The 22,244-nt window shown below is 43.0% G+C and overlaps 2 protein-coding genes across 4 annotated transcripts in view; one reads left to right on the plus strand and one right to left on the minus strand.

The window, feature by feature from the left end:
- The window catches only part of PRKCSH (protein kinase C substrate 80K-H), a 40,353-nt gene extending 38,839 nt beyond the window's left edge, over positions 1 to 1,514 (plus strand). The window contains exons 17-18 of the mRNA XM_032209339.1: positions 596 to 732; positions 943 to 1,514. Coding sequence (XP_032065230.1) covers positions 596 to 727 — 132 coding nt within the window. The 3' untranslated portion in view covers positions 728 to 732; positions 943 to 1,514. The remainder of the gene's footprint in view (positions 1 to 595; positions 733 to 942) is intronic.
- Positions 1,515 to 15,902: 14,388 nt separating this feature from the next.
- Positions 15,903 to 22,244, minus strand: part of ELAVL3 (ELAV like RNA binding protein 3) — a 103,285-nt gene continuing 96,943 nt past the window's right edge. The window contains exons 6-7 of one of the 3 annotated variants that reach the window (XM_032210805.1): positions 19,323 to 19,361; positions 15,903 to 16,251 (exon numbers count right to left, since the gene is read on the minus strand). In XM_032210805.1, the coding sequence (XP_032066696.1) occupies positions 15,903 to 16,251; positions 19,323 to 19,361 (388 nt within the window). The remainder of the gene's footprint in view (positions 16,252 to 19,322; positions 19,362 to 22,244) is intronic. The other 2 variants (XM_032210806.1, XM_032210807.1) reach the window with 2 other exon arrangements.

The raw sequence follows: 22,244 nt of genomic DNA on the forward strand, positions 1-22,244 counted from the left end.
TTGTATAAACAGAGGCGTAGATTAAAAATCAGATGAAGTATTAGTACCAATTTATAAATCTTTAGCAAGACCGCACCTGGAATACTGCATCCAGTTTTGGTCACTACATTACTAAAAAGGTGTTGAGACTTTGGAAAAAAAATACAAAGTATATAGCAACTAAGATGATTGAAGGCCTCGAGACAAAAACATATGAAAAGCGGTTTGAGGATTTGGTTTTGGCTAGTCTAGAGAAAAAAAAGGACTCTTTTCAAGTGGAATCTTAAATTTAATGTTAAATGTGTGCTGATAGTCTGAGGCTAGTTTACTTATTTACCATATTTTTCAGAGTATAAGGCACACCGGAGTGTAAGACGCAGAAAGGTTTTGAAGAGGAAAATTTTTTAAAAAAGTTTTTGCACTCTGCAAACTTCCCAAAAAGGTCCGTTTTTTTATGAAAACAGGCTCGTTTTTTGTTTTTTTTAAGGGCTGCCATATCATGACTTATACTGTCTGTGGTATCTTGTGGGATAACTAGGGAATCGGTCTCTTCTTTAATTGCTGGGTTAAAGGTTTAAGAGGCAATGGCATTTGCTCTGATTCTTTTCCTACTAAGGTGAAACTTTCCTGTGGCAAGGAGACAATTGTCACATCCACAACAGAGCCCAGCCGCTGTGAGTATTCAATGGAGTTTGTTACCCCAGCAGCTTGCCATGAGCCAAAAGACCTTGGCCACGATGAACTCTGAGGCAGGTGAGTTGTATCGGCTTAGACTCATATTCTTTGCTTAATAGCTGGGAAGAATCATGAAAGGACAAATGTTTCAAGTAATATTAATCTTCCTTCGAGGGCATTCGGGTGAATGTCACCTTTCAAGCCCTTCAGTTCAAAGATTGTTTTGCAAAAGGATCACGGTTGTTTCCATCTTTGTCTCCCTGACTTCTGCGTACCATTTTCTTGCAGCTGTGCGCAACCATCCCTGTCAGAGAAGCCAGATTCTAATTCATATGATTCCAGGCAATTTTGTAAAATTCACCACGTGGTTTGCCTCAGGATGTGCTCTTCATGAATTCCAACAACTTCTTGTTACTCCGGCCCAGTGGACTTTGAGGTTTGAACTTTCATTTTCCCCGTCAGCTACTGGGACACAAGTCTTTTTCCCACCCACCCAGGTGTGATCAACTATCGTCTGCCCGAAACACGTCCACTTAGGATTCCACAACTACCTGGGCCTTCGTTCTGCTGGCAGGCAGCTTCCTCCATTCCGAAAGGTGATGCTTTTGTGAAGAAGAAGGAGATGCATTTGCTTCTCATTCATGGTGGAGGGACCTCAAAACTGTCTACCTGAAGCTTTTCCCTGCTGGCCTTTTTCCAAAAACAAAATCACTTGGTGGTGATTTTTCCCACTGAGTCCGAAACTTTGGACAGGTGAAACAAGAAGAGGGGGACAAAAATCACCACCTGTTTTTTATCTGCTGTTTTTCCTGCGGGGGAAAAAATCCTACATTCCCATCCAATAAAGAAAGAGTCCTTTCTGTCTTGTCTTTTTCTGTGAAACGGAAGGTGGGAGCTATGGCCTAAAGAGGGCCTGGGTAGGCCAGCTGGTATCAGCTGTACAAACACATTGCCTTTCCCTCCCCTAGCATTGCCTAAAAGCATCAGTGGGGATTGGGGACACGGGTTTCAGCCTCTTCTCCGCCCACCCCCAGGGTCCCTGGGGATGAAGGCCTCCCCAGCTCTTCTGGGCTCCCTCTGTTGATAAAGTGGGGAGGGGGGAGAGGTAAAGGCCTGTGCCTTTCACCTGCTCTCCTTGATTGCTGTGGAAGCCCAGCCATTTCCATAACAAAACCCGCAGGCTCTTTCTCCCCCAGCCCCATTGTTTTTCATCCGAACCCTCCTTTTAAAAAAGCATCTGCTGCTTTCTGGGACTGGAGGGGGAAGGGGGGGGTGAGGCAAGCAGCTTTTCCACAAAAGGCCCTCTGGTGATGAGGATTACCTTTTACTATATGCCTTCAGACCTCTCCTGGAGTAGTGGGTTGGGAAGGAGAGGAAATCTGGGGGGTTTTACGCCTCTTGGATGATATTTGAGTGAGGAAAATGCTCTGTCATTTCTTAAGTTATATGGCATTTTCTACTGATGGGAGAGCGGGCATTAAATTGAAACAACTGGTGTCCAAGGCAGACTAGGTGTCCTCCAGATACTTTGAAGTTTTTCTGCCCTAACAAACAAGGCAAGTAATAGGCGATTGCAAAAGTTGGTCTCACATATCTGAAAGGTTCCAGCAGGTTTAGGTATGGCTTCTGTATACGTGTTCATTTGAGCCAGTTTCTGATTAGCAAAGGATAATACGGCTCCCACAAACGATATTTGGGAGGTATTTCTTCCCAGATATGTGTGAGTTCTACATCTCTTCAGAGACACGAGAGGTAAAGCTTAAGTTACCATCTCTTGAGGGCCGCTTTATTACTTTAGTATTTGAGAAAATAAGAAGGTAATCCTTAGTTGCCAAAATGAGATGTTTATAATAGTGTTGAAAGAAATGTCCTTCTGGGTTCGGCTCCAAGTGGGGAAAAAGACACTGGAGACACGGAGGCTGCTTGGAAAGATGGTTTTAATGGTGGACAGGACCACATGGCTTGAGTCTTGAACAGGAAAGGTGATCACATGCTTCAATGTTGGTGGAGAAGAAGAGAAGGGCCGAGGGAGGGGCTTGCTAGGCTTTTTATACCCTGTTGAGTCCCACCTCTCTGTTTCCTGTTCCTGTGTAAGAAATGTATTCTGATTGGTTGTCAGACTCCCATGGGGCCATGCAGGGGGCTATTCTCTAGGCTGTTTTGAATCCAGGTATGAGTTCTCAGATGCCATGTGGAGAGTTGAGTAAAAGGCCAATATTATCATGCCTTTCTGTAGCTGCTGCTGAAGTCTTCATTATGTAAAGTGGGCTAGCCTGGCCTTCTCAATGGGCCTATTGACAAAGTGTGGATGGGCAGCAAGCTACAGGCAACTATCCTGTCTTTTAAAACATGCTTCTTTCTTTTCATATCCAGAGAAACATTCTGCCTTTTCAATATTTCCTAGGATATTTCATTTTTTCTGGGAGAGGGCTGGGTGATAACTTCCCACAATAGGAAGACATATTTCTGTAGCTGGAAGAACCACTATCCCTGATCCAGGATACAGAAGATTTTTACCTTGTCTTCACCAATGGCTACTACAACACCAGGTTTACTTTACAACAGAGATATTTGGATTGCGCAACACCGTCAGGCCTCCCCATTGTTTTAACCAGGATTTGTGGATTTAACTCAAGTGTTGTGGTTTTTATATAATACACCAAACTATCACACTGATTAGTTTGCACATTTTTTTTTTCTTGTGCCTTTGAATCAGACTTGATTCTTGGTGGGCTGCCTGAACAAGTCTCTGCAGATTTCTTGGTAATATTTTGGAAGTGTCTGCCCTTGCGTGCTTTCTCAGACTGAGCGTGACTAGCCCAGGATCAGCCCTGCTGGATTTGTATCTAACGTGAGACTCGAACTCAGCCCCCCAAGTTTATAACCTGATGCTTTAACCACACTGGAACTTCTGAGCTCCATCCTTAAGAATGGTCTTTACTGATGTCTCCTTGCTTCCCTCTGATAAAAAGATGCCTGTACTATCCCAGGCATCATCGCATGTCTGAATGTCCTCTCAGCAGAATGCTCCACGGGGACAGCCAACATTTCTCCTCTTCCACCCTCCTACAGCTCTTTTCTTTCCAATTCTGAGGATGCATCACATCTGCTAATCTACTCTGATCTGGAATAAAATATCAACCTTGGTCTAAATTATTTCTCCGTTTAATAGCAAAAATGAGCGAAAAGTAGCAAAGCTTGGAGCTCGCTGGAGGAAAGCAATGTTAACAGAATTGCTGTGACTGTCTGGAGAGCCACATTTGCAGACTGGAGAACCAGGTGTTAAACTTTAGCCATGTTTGCTGTTTGTGATGTAGTAGATGCTTTCCCACACCTTACATTTGCAGCGCTGGAGTAACCGTGGCTCTGATGTAGTTCTGTGAATTAAGCAAGCCATCATTTGTTGCTAGTCTTCAAGCGTAGAGAAAGCACACTATTTTTTCTGTTCCAATTAAATCTGCACAAATCAGTGCTGGGTGGAAGTAGAACTCCATGGAGGTTTCTAGAATCCTCTTCAATATAAGACACAGACTCTCATAAGATTCTGAACTTTTTATTTTCTGGCATGAAAAGTACAAATAATTAAACAATTCCATGTAAAAGTTTCATACAGCCACCGTGCCTGAAATCCCAGTAATAAATAGTCTAAACTAAATGCAAAGTGTCGTTTTTATTTTTTACAGTTTTTAAACTTTTCCCACATCAACTGACTCTCGTTTTTTTTTTTAAATATATTTTTAAAAACTGTCCCAATCCACGTGAAGCTTCAAGGAGCTCTGGGGGGGCAGGCACTCCAGACCTATTTTTTTTCTTCTCCCCTGAGCCCTGCCGTATCCCATGAATAAATACATTGGTGGGAAGCTAAGGGGCATGTAAAAGTTATTAGGGACTCGCCATGACAACAGACAATTCTTTTAACCCTCTGCTACCTTCAATGTTGCACCCTGACCCACCGCTGACAAACAGTAAGGGCATCTCGTCAGCCCTTCTGGCTCCGATGCCACCAGGCAAAGTGCTTTTAATTCCCTCCCTGCCCTCCTTCAATCCTTAAATCAAGCCACTTCACTTCTGAGTAAATTTACACCAGCACTTATTGCTACTTGAAAAAAAATACACTTGAAAAGGCTAAATTGCTGTAGCTGTTTGCTAATCAACAGATCCTAAGATAAATTTTGCTGGCCCTTGTTGCAATGCAGGGTAAGGTTGCAGGATTAGACATTTAGCAGGATCTGACCTACAGAGGCAAAAGCAGGCGGGTTCACGCAACTGAAACTGGTGGCAAAGCTGCTCCTGTTAGTAGCTGTGAATGCCAGTTATGCAGATTGACTTAGTTCAGTGTTTCTCAACCTTGGCGACTTGAAGATGTCTGGACTTCCAACTCCCAGAATTCCCCAGCCAGCGAATGCTGGCTGGGGAATTCTGGGAGTTGGAAGTCCAGACATCTTCAAGTCGCCAAGGTTGAGAAACACTGACTTAGTTACTCCAGTTCATAACAGCTCCATAAGCACAGAAGTAATTTCAAGGGACGGCAAGGAAACCTTTAAAAGGCTGTGTTTTGTTTATATCCGGATACCCATTTCACATCTTCCTTGTTTTCAAAGTCTTGGGTATCGAGGCATCTTGAAAAATGGGGATGAGGCAAGTGCCCTACTGCTATGATGTTATTTTGTAGAACAACCTGAAAATACCATGCCTCATTTGTGCCAAGTCCTAAAAGAGGTAACCTTTCCTATTCTGATCATCTCTTAAGACACCAGATGTAGAGGAATCGTTTTAGCCATCCCCTTCCGAGTCTGGTTAGTTGCATAAATGGCTTAAGCTGTTGCTTGAGGTACTCTGAGAAACACCATCCCTTCTTGAATGAGAATGCAAGTTATGGTTGTAATGCACATTTTTATAATAAATAAAAAAATCCTTTTGTAAAGTGCTCCCTGCGATGCAAAGCACCTGTTTTATGTGCCTGTTGTCCAGAAGAAGAAAAGCAAAAAAGGCTTCCATTGTTACACATTAAAAATTGACATTATGATACATAAAGCAAGTCTGTGTTTGCTATCTATATGGCGCAGCGGGTTTCATGCTAAGCAGTGAACTAGCGTTTCTGCACATGCGCTAATTAGAACACGGGCCATGAATCAGCTATGACCATTTCTCACTAAGAGAGTGGAGAGCATGCCCGAGCCTATTCATCACATCGGATGGCTGCAGAGCCTGGGCACGAACTGAGCTTCCGGATAAACTGACGCAGGGATGAAATGCTACCGGTTCGGGCCGGTTCGCCCGAACTGGTAGCAAAAAATGCTAAAAAAAAGTTCTGATGGTCAGCTGGAACGATCTCCCCGTAGAGATCCGGACCCTTACTACTCTTCCGGCCTTCCGCAAGGCGATTAAGACCTGGCTGTTCCGGCAGGCGTGGGGCTGTTGATTTATCCAGCCCCACCCTAATCTATATGAATGTTGTGCAATTTTAATGTCTGTTCTTTTTAACTTTTATATGTTCCCCCTCCCTGTTTTATCTGTAAGCCGCCCTGAGTCTCTCGAGAGTGGGCGGCATACAAATCCTAATAAACACTAAACACTAAACAATCAGCTGTGTCATGTGATTTACAGGTATATATCTAAATCGCATGGCACAGCTGTTCCCTTCACCTCGCTCTTCTACTTTCCTTTGCAAACTCAGAAAAGGCTTCTTAGCACCCATGGCACGTCAAAACCGCGGTCCACTAAAGCGCGCCCGATTAAAGCGCGTCGCTGACATCAGCAGCGCAACAACAGCCAGCGCGGAGAAAAAAGAGCGCTTTAAAAAGCGCTTTGAAAGCAAGCCGATTCACGTTAAGGTAAGGGTTAGGGTTAGGGTTAGTGACCTCTAGGCTGGAATACTGCAATGTGCTCTACATGGGGCTACCCTTGAAGAGCATCCGGCGACTTCAGCTAGTCCAGAATGCGGCCGCGCGAGTGATTGTGGGCGCACCTCGGTTCACCCACATAACACCTATCCTCCGCGAGCTGCGCTGGCTACCTGTTGATCTCCGGGTGCGCTTCAAGGTGCTACTCACCACCTATAAAGCCCTCCATGGTAGTGGATCTGCGTACTTGAGAGACCGCCTCCTGCCAATTACCTCCCTGCGACCTATAAGATCACATAGATTGGGCCTCCTCCGAGTTCCATCCGCCAGTCAGTGTCGACTGGCAACTACACGGAGGAGGGCCTTTTCAGTAGCAGCTCCGACCCTTTGGAACGATCTCCCCGTGGAGATTCGTACCCTCACCACCGTCCAGACCTTCCGCACAGCCCTCAAGACCTGGCTATCCCGTCAGGCCTGGGGATAAGATCACAATCTGTCCCCACCCGAATGAAGAATGAATGTTGTGTACTATTTTACTCTTATGTATTGTTTTATGTTTATTGTTTATACCCCCCCTCCCTATTTTATGTAAGCTGCCCTGAGTCCCCGCGGGGAAAAGGGCGGCCTATAAATATTAATAAAATACTAAATACTAAATACTAGGGTTAGGTTAAGGGTTAGGGTTAGGTTTAGCGTTATGTTAAGGGTTAGGTTTAGGGTTAGGTTAAGGGTTAGGTTTCGGGGGGTTAGGTTTAGGGGTTATTTTTAGCTTTAGCGCTCACAGCGTGCTTTTTTCGTCGCGCTGTGATGACGTCAGGTACGCGGTTTCGTCGAGCGCACTTTAGTCGACCGCGGTTTTGTGGTGGAACTCTTAGCACCTGCGGTGTGCCTGCGCAGCAAACCAGGAGCAGACTTCAGAGCGTTTCACCCCTGAACTCACAGCCTGGCCAACTCCTGTATCAAGGATCGTGGCAGTGTCCAACATCTGGAGGAAGTGCTGTTCTGCACCTCTTTGCCTTTTGTGGAGCAGTGGCTTCGAAAGGTGGTGGCGTATGTTTGGGGCACAGAAAGTTCCCAGAGTGTCAATTATTTTTTTTTAACCAAACCGTTAGCTTTTCTGTCCTATCTGAATGCAAAGCAGCCACAATTTAGGATTTGCAGAAGCCAGTATTTGTAAGTGGCTTTGCCAAATAATACTTTTAAAAGTAACCCATCTGATTCAGACATACGAACAGTCCTGTCATTTGGCTGAAAAGTCAGATAAGCGGTTTTTAACTGATTTCTGAATTGAGCTCTTAGAAGACTGAAGTGGTTTAGTTGTAAGAAATAACTTAGCAAAGTTGTTTTTAATCGGCCATGAAGCTGGCTCAATGGAAGAGAAAAGTGCATTCTTACAGCCCACTTTCTAATTAGAAACAAGGAATATGATATGGCATTCTTTTTTTGAGGGCTTTATTATGCAAACTTTCAATCTGTTTTAATGGGGGTAAACATCCAACTTTTTTTTTATTTCAGCAATTAGGAAATCTACTTTTAACTGTTGGAATACTGTTCACGGGAAAGAAAGGTGTTTCCCCCCCCCCCCCCCCCCTCAAGCCACATAACCCTTTAGAATGGAATCATTTCCCAGTAAATCTCAGTGTTGATAAGAATATGGTACAAAGTTAAACAACCTATTTTTGGTTTAATTTTTTGTGTTAGAGGATTTATCTTTAAATCCCAGACATAATCTGTTTAGAAAAAAATATAGCTTCTAAGGCCTTTTGCACTTTTCTTCGAAATCTGGACTGATACAGATTCTCTTTGTCTTGGAAACATATTGATTACTTTGGGCACAGGCCCCGTTTTTGCTGCACATAAAACAGATGTCCAAAGGTGTCCCCCCCCCCTTAATTATAGCATGATTCTAAATTATCCATGTGGCAGGGAAGAAATCAAAATAAGCTGAAAGAATGATTTTCAACGTGTTTCTCTTTGTTCAGAATAATTTAATGTAACTCTTCTCTCAAATTGTTACCTGGGACTTTGGCAAAACATTGATTCCAATAACAGAGGCCATACATGGCAGTCATAGAACTGCTGGTATACTTCAAGTACCTTTAATGAATGGCCTAGTATTTTGAAAAATTACTACATTATCCATCAGGAAATGCACGTTTAAAATTGTTTCAGTTCTACTCTCCATATGCAAAGCAATTGTTAATTCAGTAAGACTTTCCCCCAGGTAAATATCTACAGAATTTAACAGAAGATGCTATCCTTGCCATCTAACCAAAGGAAATTTCCCTTTGTGCTTAAGGATCTCAGTGAATCAGAGCCAGAGAAAGTTAGGAGTGTCTTTACATTAAAAAAAAAAAACCAGTTGCCTGTGATGCTTGCTTAAAATATTTAAAACAAAAAAGCAAATTGTCACTGAAATAACTTTTGTTGACATGTGGGTGGGATGCTGAGTGGCAGCATGTGAAGGCCAGAGGGTACAGAATACAAGAATAGGAAAAATGACAAGCTACACGTTCCCTTCCCACCCACCCCATAACCTTCTAATAGAATGAACTCAAAATGTGTTTTTTTTTTCCAACAAGACAACGAAACAAACTTGTCTATAAATTTTGCTGTGAATGCCACATTAGTAGATTGGTTTTTTTTAAAATGCTTACCTCTATGCACTTTGCCCTGGTGGGGAGCCTGTCATTTAAACTTTTTAGTATTGTCTCAATTTTGTTTATTATTTAATAAATAAATAAGGAATAATTATTTTCAGCAAATTAAAAATATTTCCCTTTTAACTTGCAACTCTGATGAGAACATAAATATACACAAATGTATTCTTACAAGGCAGTAATAAATATTTAAGTTAACAATAAGTTAAAACTACAAGAAGCTAAAATTCGCAAAAAGATACAAGAGTTAATGGTGCCAGGTTTTCTTTTTCTTTTTTTTGTTCTTTTTCTCGTTTTATCGCAAACAGAAGCTGCCACAGACTCTTACAAAACACAAGTGAACACATTTATTGTCAAAAAATCAAGAAATCCTAAACTAACTTCTAAATCATTAAACAATTAAAACTCGAACTAATGCTAAAATGTTGAATTATCATTAAGTTCGTCTTTTAAGTGTTGTTCGTTTTTTTTCCATTTTTTTCCCTTTGAGAGCAAATGAAAAGAAAGTCTCCTTGCTCGAGTGCTATCGATGACTCTCAGTTGTTTTTAGCCAACCAAAATAAATGAAGAAACAAAAATGGAAATTAGGTCATGTGTGCATGTTTCAGAACGTGTTGGTTAACAGAGATCCAAAGAGATGCCTTGGGAAAAGGCAACCGCAATTTCATCCCCTTTTACAATTAGATTTTTTTAAGAGAAATTCTCATTCCCTTCAGCGTGTGGGAAGGAAGAAGGGGAAAAGGAAGGTGGGCCTGGGTGTCGTCACTGGAGCACAACCTGTACAATTAGATTCATCCCACTTCACGGCTCAAGTCTAAAGGGAGGCGGCTAGAAACATAAAAGAGGTTTTTTTTTAAGGAGCAACCCTACAGAGAAACCATTGGACATTTCACAAAACCTTTCTGGGTTCTTTTGGCTTAATTTGAGAAAGAGGGTGATCCTCTTTGGTTAAAACTCCAACAAAAGTATTTATTCGGCGTTTATGGCAGCCAGGCGGGCTAAAAAACTCAACATTTTCAGCTTCCTGCTTTTAAGCAGACGGACAGAAGCTGGCTAACATTAAAGAGAAAAAGGCTTGGCCTCCTTACCCTCTGCCTCTCTTCCCCATCTACACACAGCCAAGGTTGAAAAAATGGTTTGTTGACAAGCCAAGAAGAAGCCTCTGCCCCTTGACATCTAGCAACACTTCGTTATCGTAGGAAAACGGGCACACTATAGGATGAGACCCTCCAGGGCTTCTCTCAATTTACTATGAGGTTACTGAGAATACATTCAGCACAAGGACCTACCAGGAAAGCCTCCTCCAACCCAAGGATGATAGGACAAAGGCCAGGTGCTAATTATTGAGGCAGCCCATTTTTTATTTTTATTTTTATTTAAAAAAACAACCTTTGCATCATTCTGGCTTCCTGTTAAAAAAGCATCACCCCCACACAGAAGGGTTAAAAGGTAAGGGCGGGAGAGTTTGTTTTAGCTTCACCTTGACAAAAAGAGTTTTAGGTTAATGAGATAGAGACAAGAATGGCCTTCTGGACAGGAGTCTTTATTCAAGGCTCTACAGCAGTGTTTCTCAACGTTGGCAACTTGAAGATGTCTGGACTTCAACTCTCAGAATTCCCCAGCCAGCGAATGCTGGCTGGGGAATTCTGGGAGTTGAAGTCCGGACATCTTCAAGTTGCCAACGTTGAGAAACACTGCTCTAAAGGATTAGCTCACTGTTTAAAAAAAAAAAGGAATGTCATTAGAGACAAATCCCTTCATTAACTTCGGGGAATCATCCCTTGCCAGGATGCGAGATTGGGAAAAAGTTTTATCATTCGCGATAGTCATTCATCTTCAAATAACCGAAAGCAAGACTAGAACAGGAGGCTACTGGGAAGATTTAGGCTTCCGTAATGCGAGTTTATTTTAAAATCCCATTGGATAGATGTGTGGGCACGCTACCACCCCAGCCATGTCAAAGCACCTGGATCTCTTGGTCTGTGTGTTGTTTTTGCAGGTAGCGCCAAGGATCCAAGGGGGCGTGCATTTTGACAGGCAGACCCCGAAGGTGTGATTACTCTGGTCTTTTCAGGAAAAGGATCCACCACACAGCTGAAACTCACAGCGACATTATTGGCTGCCCCCAAAATCTTGGCTAGGTCAGTATGTTTGCAACGTGGATCTAGGATTGCTGCCTCTCTTCCCCACATCTGCCCATTCGTGCGCATACACACACCCAGGTGTCTATGTGGTCCGGTATCAAAGTAGAGAGAAGCAGACATGCTTGTCAGGTTGAAATTAGAGAAAGGAAATCAGGCTGAAAGCTAGATGTCCGACGAGAAGACATGAAGCGTGTCTTTGGCAAGGACCAGAAAGGTAGTCTTAAGTAGCACACCTTACTGTGAGATAAGCACAATGCTGGCCTGTACTATAACCAGCACCCCCACGCTGCCTCAGACTGCGAAAAAGGCCAAGAGCCCAAGCAGAAGTGTCCATCTCAAAAGGACTAGAAGATTTATTGCTGCCACGAAGAAGAAAAAGAGGAGCCCCCTGAGAGAAATTGTAAAGCATGGGAATCACAAGGCCTTCTTATGGTCTCATTGCTCCACAATTGCTTTACAGCATAGAAGAGAAATTGGATCCCTTCATCTAAGAGACCAGCAAGCGTTGGGTGGGCATCGGAGCAAAGTCTCAGTTGTGGTGGTCCATGTGGTGCTAAAGTGCAGTGTTGCTTACAGGGATGATTGGCATCGAGGAATATATTCTTTACTGGGGATGATCAGCCACTACATACTGCACCGTTCCAGAGCTGGAGATTTTGTTTGGTTAATTTGGAGGGAAGGAAATATTAATTTAAGGGGGATGGAACCCTAAAAAAAGGATGCATCCTGCTTACAAAACCCTATCTAAAATGGGAATAGGTTAGTAGCTAGATCTAAGACCCTTAGATCTTACCACTGTCTGCACCACAACCTGCTAATGATTCATTTGAGAAGTGCAAGGAACAACGAACCGTGCCTTTTAATTTAACCTGCTGCATCGCTATCTCTTCTCACACCAGCATTTTCCTCCTTTCCGATACAAACGGCAGTAGGCCTGGGGATTATTCCGAGCCCCCTTTCCCAGACAAGCAAGAAAAGGTTATGTGGCGAGAAGGGCTTTTACATTCAGCAAGCAAACTAAATGTGGGGGGTGTTAAAAGAAACATCCAAATCCATGTGAAAGTCCAAGAATTAGTCTGGGGTTGCCAAAGTGGGTTTGGGAAGGGCGCGTGGCAAACCTTCCATGGAGATCTCTTCAGATTGGATGGAAAGAGACGAGGGGGTCTTAGAAAGAAAGCAGCACACGGCCCTTCCTTTCAAGCAAGCTAATTTGGGAAAGAATCCCACAACGCCCCAGAGCCAAACTGTAGCTCCTCCAAAGGAGCAGGTCAGCCCTTTAGGATGAGAGTGTCAGGGACAGCGACTGAGGCTTTTTCTGGAGTATTTTCCCCCCTACCTCACTGCCATCCTAATGTCCAGAACAGTCCTTGGTTGCTATTTTTAGAGCAGCCATGCCCCACATTTAGATGTAGGACCCTCTCGGTGCTTCAAATGGTAGGGAATCCAACCTTACTAAGCTAAATTTATTCCACAGAAACTTCCCAGTTTCCCTCTGGCTCTATCTTGCAGTTGTATATTAAGCTCTGCGTGGCATCCTCAACCCTAACAAGCTTTGCTTGTTTTCTCCTTTATCAGCTACTGTTAAGAGTGTTGAACCACGCATTTCTTCCCCTCGTGGTTGGCAGGGACTTCCAGCTCAGTTCTGGATTCCGGAGTTCAGCCGCAGCAGAAGGAGCAGCCGACTTCCTGTGCCCTGGTCAGAAAGAGAGCAATGCCTTCTAAAGAGATTGCGCACGGAGGCGGAAATCAGGGGACTGTGCATAGCAGCATTTCCTGGTTTGGGGAAGAGTTCTTAACTTTGCCCAGTAATTTTGTAATTCTTTTTTTGAAAAAAAAGAAACCTATGGAAGTTGATGTGAGTAAAAGCAGTGGTTCTACGATGAAGCCCGCAGCTTTTCTTTTCGAAACTTCAGTTAAGTTTTCTGTCCTTTTTTGGCTTTTGGGGATAGCGAGAGAATGGCGGTGCTGGAAATCTAATACAATCAAGTTATTGTAGCCCTCTCTACTCCCTCCTCGCCTCCTCCCGCAAAAGGGAAAGAAAAATGCAAAGGGAAAAAGGAAACAGAAAAGAAAATGGGGAATAAAAGGAGTTGTTTCCACTTCCTGACTTTGATATTTGGGGACAAAATCACCTAAAATCTTTGGGACCTGAGACATAAAGTATTGCTTCTGCACAAGAATCCGAAGCTCTTTCCAGGCAATTTCCCACCGCCACCACATTTCCCCCCCCCAATACACAGTTTAAAACATGCGTTTGATGCTCAATTGTTTTAAATCAGTGTTTCTCAACCTTGGCGACTTTAAGTCCCGCGGACTTCAACTCCCAGAATCCCCCAGCCAGCATAGCTGGCTGGGGGATTCTGGGAGTTGAAGTCCGCGGGACTTAAAGTCGCCAAGGTTGAGAAACACTGTTTTAAATGGTGTAGACAGTTTTTTTGCAATGCTCCCTATTTGAGGAAAACGCCTTGTCTCCGCATCTTCCCATTACTGTTGAGAAAATGTTGAGTAGGTTAGACAACTACTTTTTATGGGCTTGTGTGTCCATGACATCTGGTTTGAAGAACCCGATTTTCCTCTGCTGTCCATCCCTCTGCTGGCTAATTATTTCCTTTTTAATTGGTAGGGTTTTGTAAATTTTTTTGTAAGTGTCTCATTTGTTGTGTGCTGCCCTACGAATCACGAGACACTGACCCCACTCTATGTTGGTCTCAGATGTCCTCCATATAAAAGACCATCCAGCGCCGACCTCTGAGCTGCCCTACTTTTGACTAAGCTGGGCGGAATGGACCAAGATGCTGGTTTGGGGATAGACCCTTTCGAATGTGAACTAGAAAAGCCAACCGTCCTTGGCTATCCTGTCCTCACTCTGCCAAAAACACAGTTTACAGCGATACTAACACTCCTATCCTAACTCTGTACACGGGGAGAGTGTGTGTTGCACAGCAGGGGATGCCTAAGATTTGCTAGCAATCTCTGTGGGTGGGTGTTATCTTTGTTAATTGTTTGAAAAGGCCCACTGGAAGGAATGATTGGACCGTGCACAGCAATCGCACTTGGTGTTCTGTTTGTTTCGCCCCTTTGGAATTTGTTATTGTGAATTTTCTATGAAGTTCAAGAACCTCAAAATCATCCAGCGAGGTCTCTTTTTCCTTTTTTTTTATAAAAATAGATTTTTAAAATCTTTTTTTTAAAATTTTTCGTTGGGTTTTCTTCTTTGTTTCAGTTTTTACCTTTTAAAATTTATGATTTTTTCCCCCTGGTTTGGTCACTTATTTATTTTAAAAGAGAAAGAAAGACCTCAGCCATACTAACCATCTTCCCTTTGCCCCAAACACCTTTCAATCTATATTCAGTTGTCAATGATCACCAGTCTGGGGCTGATTTCCTTCCCCTGTGCTTGGCTCTATAAATTTCTCATGACATATCAGTTTACAAGAAAAAAGGGGGGGAAAAAAACATTTCATGTTGGGGAAGAAGAAAAATAAAATGTTTAATTTTACTGCCCCATAACGTCTCAAATAGCAAATCCCTACTCCTGACCCGTAAGAAACTTATCTAGTCCTTACAACCTGATTAGAAGCTATAAAGACTCTAGAAATCTTGGACTTTGTGCCAAATTCTTGGCTGCCCTTTTTTTTTACATCATTCTGGTCCAAACTTTCATTTCAACGTAAAGTAGTTAAAATAAATAAGCAAATATTCAAAACCTGGTCAGCAAATTTTACAACATACGAGTGTAAAATGGTCCTTCTTTTCCCAGGGAATGAGTTTTCTCTGGAATCAAATAGGAAGTCCCCTCTTTTCAGAGATAAAAGGTTAGACGTATTTTCCCAAATATGGCATCGTTCTAATTAGGGGCCAAGGAGAACAGTGGGATTAAGAACCTGTATCACTAACATATTTAGACCAACAGATGAGATGAGTGCAATCTCCTCCAACCACGTTTGTTCTTTCCCTTTCTCTTTGCATCATAGGAGAACAAAGGTGGGGAGTTGAATCTTTTTAATTCCTCCCCCTCGGCTAGCTCAGAGTAACAGTCATGACCTTCTCGGATTTGTTGGTTCGCAATGTTTTAACATGAAGGGGGGCATTTCTATCACACCTTACCGGGAGTAGTGTGTTGTTTTGTTTTTCCATCCTCCAGGGTCAGAAAAACTGTCCACCAAAGGAACCACAGAGGTGTGGAATTCATAGAGGGAAAGAAGATATATGGAGAACTGGAGGAAGCTTCAGATCTGGGCACATGTATGTTAAGAAAGCCTTGAAAGAGGGAGGGGGTCACCAAGCATAGAAACAAGAGAGGTATCCTATTCTGAGCAGATGTCACCCCTGCATGCTGTCAGAACAGGGTTTAATTTTCAAGAAGTGGCTGACAAGTTGCTGCATCCGTGCTTCCCCGCTGGGCTGTCGGGCATGGGGAGGAGGAGGGGGAGGGGCCTCCTGCTTCCCAAAGATCACGGTGTGTCTGGCGGTTGAATATTCTGCAACATTGAGTCAATGAACATTTCCGTTCTTGTGGCGAGTTGGGGAAGAGAGCCGTCTCCAGCACACTGTTGCTTCCCCCCCCTCCCCCCCCCCATCTCTCTGGTGCCTTTGCTCACTCACGCCTTGTGTTGCTTACTGGTCTTGAAGGAAACCTGGAGGATTCGGTCACCCAGTCGGTAGCCATTGAGGCTGGCGATGGCCATGGCGGCTTCGTCATAGTTGGTCATGGTGACAAAACCAAAGCCTTTGCACTTGTTGGTGGTGAAGTCGCGGATTACTTTGACGTTGGTGACGGCTCCAAAGGGACCAAAGAGCTGCCAGAGGACGCTCTCATCCGCCTCTGGAGAGAGGTTGTACACAAAGATGCACCAGCCGGCGCTGGAGGCCCCGGTCAAATTGACTCCCGCCAGACTGGTCATGCTGTCGATGGTGATAGGAGAGAACCTGGAGATTAAGGAAAGAGGACTACTTTGGGTGTAAGGCTGGCATTCTGCCAGCATAAGTTCATTGCATTACAGAGAGGTTAGGGATAGTGGTGACGACCCCCAGCCAAAGGGAGCAGCAGTGCATGCTTTCCCCTCGTGGCACGACAAAACCGCACTCGACTAAAGCGCGCCCGATTAAACCGCGTCGCTGACGTCATCAACAGGGCGACAACAGCGAGCGCGGAGAAAGAAGGGCGCTTTAAATAGTGCTTTGAAAGCAAGCCGATTCAAGTTAAGGTAAGGGTTAGGTTTAGGGTTAGGTTTAGGGTTAGGTTTAGGGTTAGGTTAAGGGTTAGGTTAAGGGTTAGGTTAAGGGTTAGGATTAGGTTTAGGGTTAGGTTAAGGGTTAGGTTAAGGGTTAGGATTAGGTTTAGGGTTAGGTTAAGGGTTAGGTTAAGGGTTAGGGTTAGGTTTAGGGTTAGGGTTAGGGTTAGGGTTAGGGTTAGGTTTAGGGGGGTTGGGTTTAGGTTTAGGTGTTAATTTTAGGTTTAGCGTTTACAACGTGCTTTTGTCTCCGTGCTGTTGTCGCCCTGTGATGATGTCAGCTACGCGGTTTCGTCGAGCACCCTTTAGTCGAACGCGGTTTTGTGGTGGAACCCTTTCCCCTAGCATTCTTAGCTCAAAAGGGAACTCATCAGAGAGGCAGCTTCTCTTAAGGTTTTATCTGTGCCAAGAAGCTGGCATAAATTGTATGATTCTATTCCCATGATTCTTTTATTTGCCAAGGCAAATCCAGAAGCTAACATTTGAATCCACATTCTTCAAATTTTCCCCTAACTTGGGCTCTTCTTAAGGGTTAGTTCTGCTTGCAAGATGGAAGAAATATTTATCTGTTGGGCTTCCTGGGAGCCAAATAAACACACTAACATATTATGAAAGGGTGTGTAATAAAATGCACTGTAACCATCATTTTTGCAAGGATGGAAACTGCAATCTGGTGTATTTGTTTGCAAAAATGAAGATCTTAGTTTCCATCACTTAATGTAGATAACTTCAAGGTAACAAAGTATAATTGCAACATAAATTCCAAAACCAGATGGAGATTTAGCAAACCTTATGACAGTGGCAGGGGACAGCCCACCACACATTTCTGACCTGTCCTCCATCTAGCATAATTCCCCTCCCTGCCTTGTCTACCGCAACATAGTTTTCACTAAAAAGTTCTTGAATAACTTGAATTAATGGATTAATTCAGACAAACAATCTCTACGGGGATTTACACATTGTGCCAAGTCTAAATACAGTTTCCTTGTCTGTGGCTTGTAGGGCTGGGTAAACATATAACAACAGTGGGTTATTCAATAAACTATAGTTTTGGACAGTGTGCAAACCATTTATATACCCAGCTGAATCAACTTTGTTCTAGAATGTGGCTTGTAAGGCTGGGCAAACATAGCCACTGTGGTGTATTGAATAAACCATAGTTTTGTACAGTATGCGAACCCCTTTCTGGATCATCCCCAGCTGGATCAACTTTGTTCCAGATGCAGAATGTATCCTGATTGCCAAACTTTTCAAACAGAAAGTGACTAACAGGGATAATGGCTCAGCCAAGTTACTTCCTCAACCTAAACTAGCCGCGTAGTTGTCTGAATCAGCATCAGTGTTCAGATTTAGCTGATTGCTGCTGAAGGCCCATGCACACTTACCGGAGGAGGAAGCCCCATGGGCCTCAGTAGGACTTATTTCTGAGTAATCAGGCATCAAGTTACTGCTCTGATATCTTTAGGTGCAAAATTTGAACATGGATGCATGCTTTCATACCCTTGATAGAAATTCTCCCTTATGGTCATGTTGGGAGTTGATATGGACTGAATTGGGGCAGAGTTACAGAATGGGCAGCTTTTCTTGGCTAAATCTGAGGTGGCAGCTGAACATTGCCAGGAATCTCCAGGGCAGACTCGAGCTCTCACAAAGGAAGCTAAGGCAGCAAATATTTTAAATATCAGCTTAAAATGAAGAGCCTGGTCTGATACGATGAATATTTTTAGTTTAAACACACAATGCTGCAGCACTGTTGAACCTTTTATTATGTTCAACAGTGAACTGGATACGTGTCTGGACAGGAGACCCCTGACAGTTTCAGAAGCCAGGCCAAATTTTCTATGGAAGAGTCGGTTATCTGGGTAGATGTCATTGTTCAAACAAATCAATCACCGTTGGGCTCTGAAAGGGTGGCCGCGAATTGAAAAACGAAATGGGTTATTGCTTTTCCGATATACTTTTAGAACAATCCCGGACTTCTGCCCCACAAGCAATGGAATTAAATGAAACCAAGAAGCGCCCAACACAATGAAATCTAAGAAACACAGGACCCAAAATCATAAAGAACAGCCAGTCGTCTGAGCAAACAGCAAGCCCTTCTCTCAAGCCAAACCCAAAACAGAACCAAAAGAACACATGAAAGACTATGGTGTGTCCTCATGACACACACTTGTGAATTCCACAGCCTAGGTCAGAAATTGGAGGGGGTTTAGCTTTTCCTTTTCAATTCCCATCTTCACTGAGGAAAGTGTGGAAGGGTTATTGGGGTTTTTTTTTTTTGGTGATTAAAAAGAAAAGATCAATATACAGGGGAAAGCACTGAATCAAGCAACCAAATGTTGTCTATGTCAGTGTTTCTCAACCTTGGCAACTTGAAGATGTCTGGACTTCAACTCCCAGAATTCCCCAGCCAGCATTCGCTGGCTGGGGAATTCTGGGAATTGAGGTCCAGACATCTTCAAGTTGCCAAGGTTGAGAAACACTGGTCTATGTGATGGTTTAAACATGGCTCAAACTGGGAAGGAAAATAGTCCTCCTCTCTAGGAGACTCTGCCTGCTCCAACTCTCAGTGCTGGGTCTGTTCAACCACAACCCTCAGCTTCTTTTTTGAGTTTCTACAAAAGGGAAGCCTGGCTGTGTTGTGGGGAGGCCTTGGCGAAGGACGTTCTTGGCTGTGGAGCGGGGATTGCCCTGACCAAGTCACCTTCTAAAAATCCAGCCTTGTGCTGTAGGCCAAGGTGGGGAAGAGGAGGGGGCAAGGAGCGTAGGCTTTGGAAGGCTATTTACCTCTTGACGCCGTATGCCATGTTTAGCAAATTGTCGAGCCTGTGGGAGGAAGAGGAAGATGAGGAGAGGCCATTGTTAGTAGACAATCTCGCAACAAAAGGGTCTTGTGAGGTTATCTGCCCTGATTGTCAGTGCAGCAGAAAGGCAGCACATGGATTCTGTCACTTGCAGAAGTTGCCAGTTAATGGATTTAGGATTTAGGATTTATTTCATTTATATGCTGCCCTTTTCCCCGAAGGGTGTGTGTGTGTGTGTGTGCACAACCGCATCCTGAGGCCCTGGTGTCTGATAGCTTGGTTGGAGGGGAGTTCAAAAATCATAACAAGGATCAGGTGAGGAGCTCTACGCATTTTTACACAGTTATTATTTTCATGAGACTAGAAAGTGTGGGCATTAAGTTCTAAAGGGCGGTGAAAGTTGTATTTCAAACATCACAATGGGGATGAGGATGTTTCTGACACTCATTCCTTTTAAAAGCAAGGTACATAAAGAATAGAAGCGTACATGGCAAACATGTTTATGGTTCCATTTTGACATCCTAGCCCCATTTTCACAGTGGACTTTCCTTTCCACATGGTGGCCCAGATTTTATATATAGATATAGTAACACTCTTGACATGGGATCTATATGCTGGCTTTATAGTACACCAAGATTCCCATTATCCTGTAAGATCAAAAGGGTTTTCTTTCTTTCTTTCTTTCTTTCTTTCTTTCTTTCTTTCTTTCTTTCTTTCTTTCTTTCTTTCTTTCTTTCGCAATATATAACACCGGGTGGCTGCTGGACAAAACCTCCAAGTGCCTTGGACGTTAGAGCTTTCAACTGTCAAAACCAAAGAACTTAATCCTTCTCAGTTAACTTTCCTGAATTTCTAATTACCCTGTGCCTATATTAATTCAAGGGTCCATCACCTGTACTTGTATGCTTCTCCAGAATTCTAGTTCGTCAAGAAACCTTTTGCAAAAAGGAAAAGATTTTAAAAGCTTCCTTTCATAAATTGTGCATTTGAAAAAAATATAAATATTTGCCCGCTTTGTACAATGAAGCATTTTTTTTTCTACTACAGATTTAATCGCCTCAAAATTACAGTCCTTTTAACTGGGGGAATTTTGCTATTTTCCATGTGCAGCAGTTAATTGTGTGATGACAGAACTACATTGTCTAGGCCCAAGAATTTTGGTCTGTCTATTATATCTTTAACCAAAAACTGTACAATTAATTAGCCAAGGCACAGGGAAAGGGGAAAGAAACCCTTATGTTCACATGTTCCATGGGTTTGTATGGATTTTACGCTATATGCCATGCAGATGCCATGCTTTTATACGTGACATTTATGTATGGGTAGAAATGCATGAGCAGCAAATTCGAATCAGGTGAATCCTGAACTACCACTCAATCTAGGCTTAATGCACATACACAAGGCATACACAGCTCTTCATCAAACAGATTGGAAAAGTAACTACATTCCTAGCAAATTCCTCTTTTTTCGTGGATTTACATCTACTGAATATAGATTGTTTTAGCAGATTTGGTAGAAAATAAATTACTGGATCAAGTATTCTGAATTTTGGGGCAGATTTATATACAGGATTCCTGGATTCTATCTATCCATAACTATAACTTGAGACTATTGGAGATTATTTGATGGTTAGAGTATCATCTAGACCAGTGTTTCTCAACCTTGGCAACTTGAAGATGTCCGGACTTCAACTCCCAGAATTCCCCACCCAGCAAATGCTGGCTGGGGAATTCTGGGAGTTGAAGTCCGGACATCTTCAAGTTACCAAGGTTGAGAAACACTGATCTAGACAAAAAAAACCCAAAAAACAGGAAATACTTGTGCAGTGTTGCGACTTTTGTCTTCTGCCTCTACAAATCAAGCCAAATATAATGCAATGAAGCATTACGTGCATTTTCAAAATAATTTGAATGTGAATTGAAAGCTATTTGACTCCCAGACAGGTAATTTTCAGTGATAATATTAAACGTGGACCATTTTACCTGAGAGGTAATCCCCAAATCCGTTACACACAGGTTTAGAAATACCCCATTGAAACAGGAGAAAATGGACTAGCATATTTTACAATTGTGAGCTCTTTTTTTTTTTGAGTCCTTCAATGAAGAATGTTAAATTAGCCATGTTATCACACACAAAGCTAGTTGGCAGACAACTAGAAGACAAAAGATACAATTCAAAGAACACTTACTGGCTCTGTCCAACATGACTGAGGACCCGGATTGTTGTTGGGGGCGATATGCTGACTCTGTAAACCGCTTAGAGAGGGCTGAAAGCCCCATGAAGCGGTATATAAGTCTAACTGCTATTGCTATTGCTATTGCTATTGCTAAGGTTGACGCAGCCTTCCATCCTTCCGAGGTGGGTGAAATGAGGACCCGGATTGTTGTTGGGGGCGATATGCTGACTCTGTAAACCACTTAGAGAGGGCTGAAAGACCTATGAAGCGGTATATAAGTCTAACTATTGCTATCTATCTATCTATCTATCTATCTATCTATCTATCTATCTATCATCTATCTATCTATCTATCTATCTATCCTATCTATATCTATCTATATCTATCTCTCCCTCTATCTATCTATCTATCTATCTATCTATCTATCTATCTATCTATCTATCTATCTATCTATCTATCTATCTATCTATCTCTATATGAGCCAAGGTGGCGCAGTGGTTAAATGCAGCACTGCAGGCTACTGCTAGATCAGCAGGTCAGCGGTTCAAATCTCACCAGCTCAGGGTTGACTCAGCCTTCCATCCTTCCAAGGTGGGTGAAATGAGGACCCAGACTGTGGGGGCGATATGCTGACTCTGTAAACCGCTTAGAGAGGGCTGAAAGCCCTATGAAGTGGTATATAAGTCTAACTGCTATTGCTATTGCTATTGCTATTTGACACTACTTTAA

Source organism: Thamnophis elegans, chromosome 2 (genome assembly GCF_009769535.1).
Source record: "Thamnophis elegans isolate rThaEle1 chromosome 2, rThaEle1.pri, whole genome shotgun sequence".
Lineage (NCBI taxonomy): Eukaryota > Metazoa > Chordata > Lepidosauria > Squamata > Colubridae > Thamnophis > Thamnophis elegans.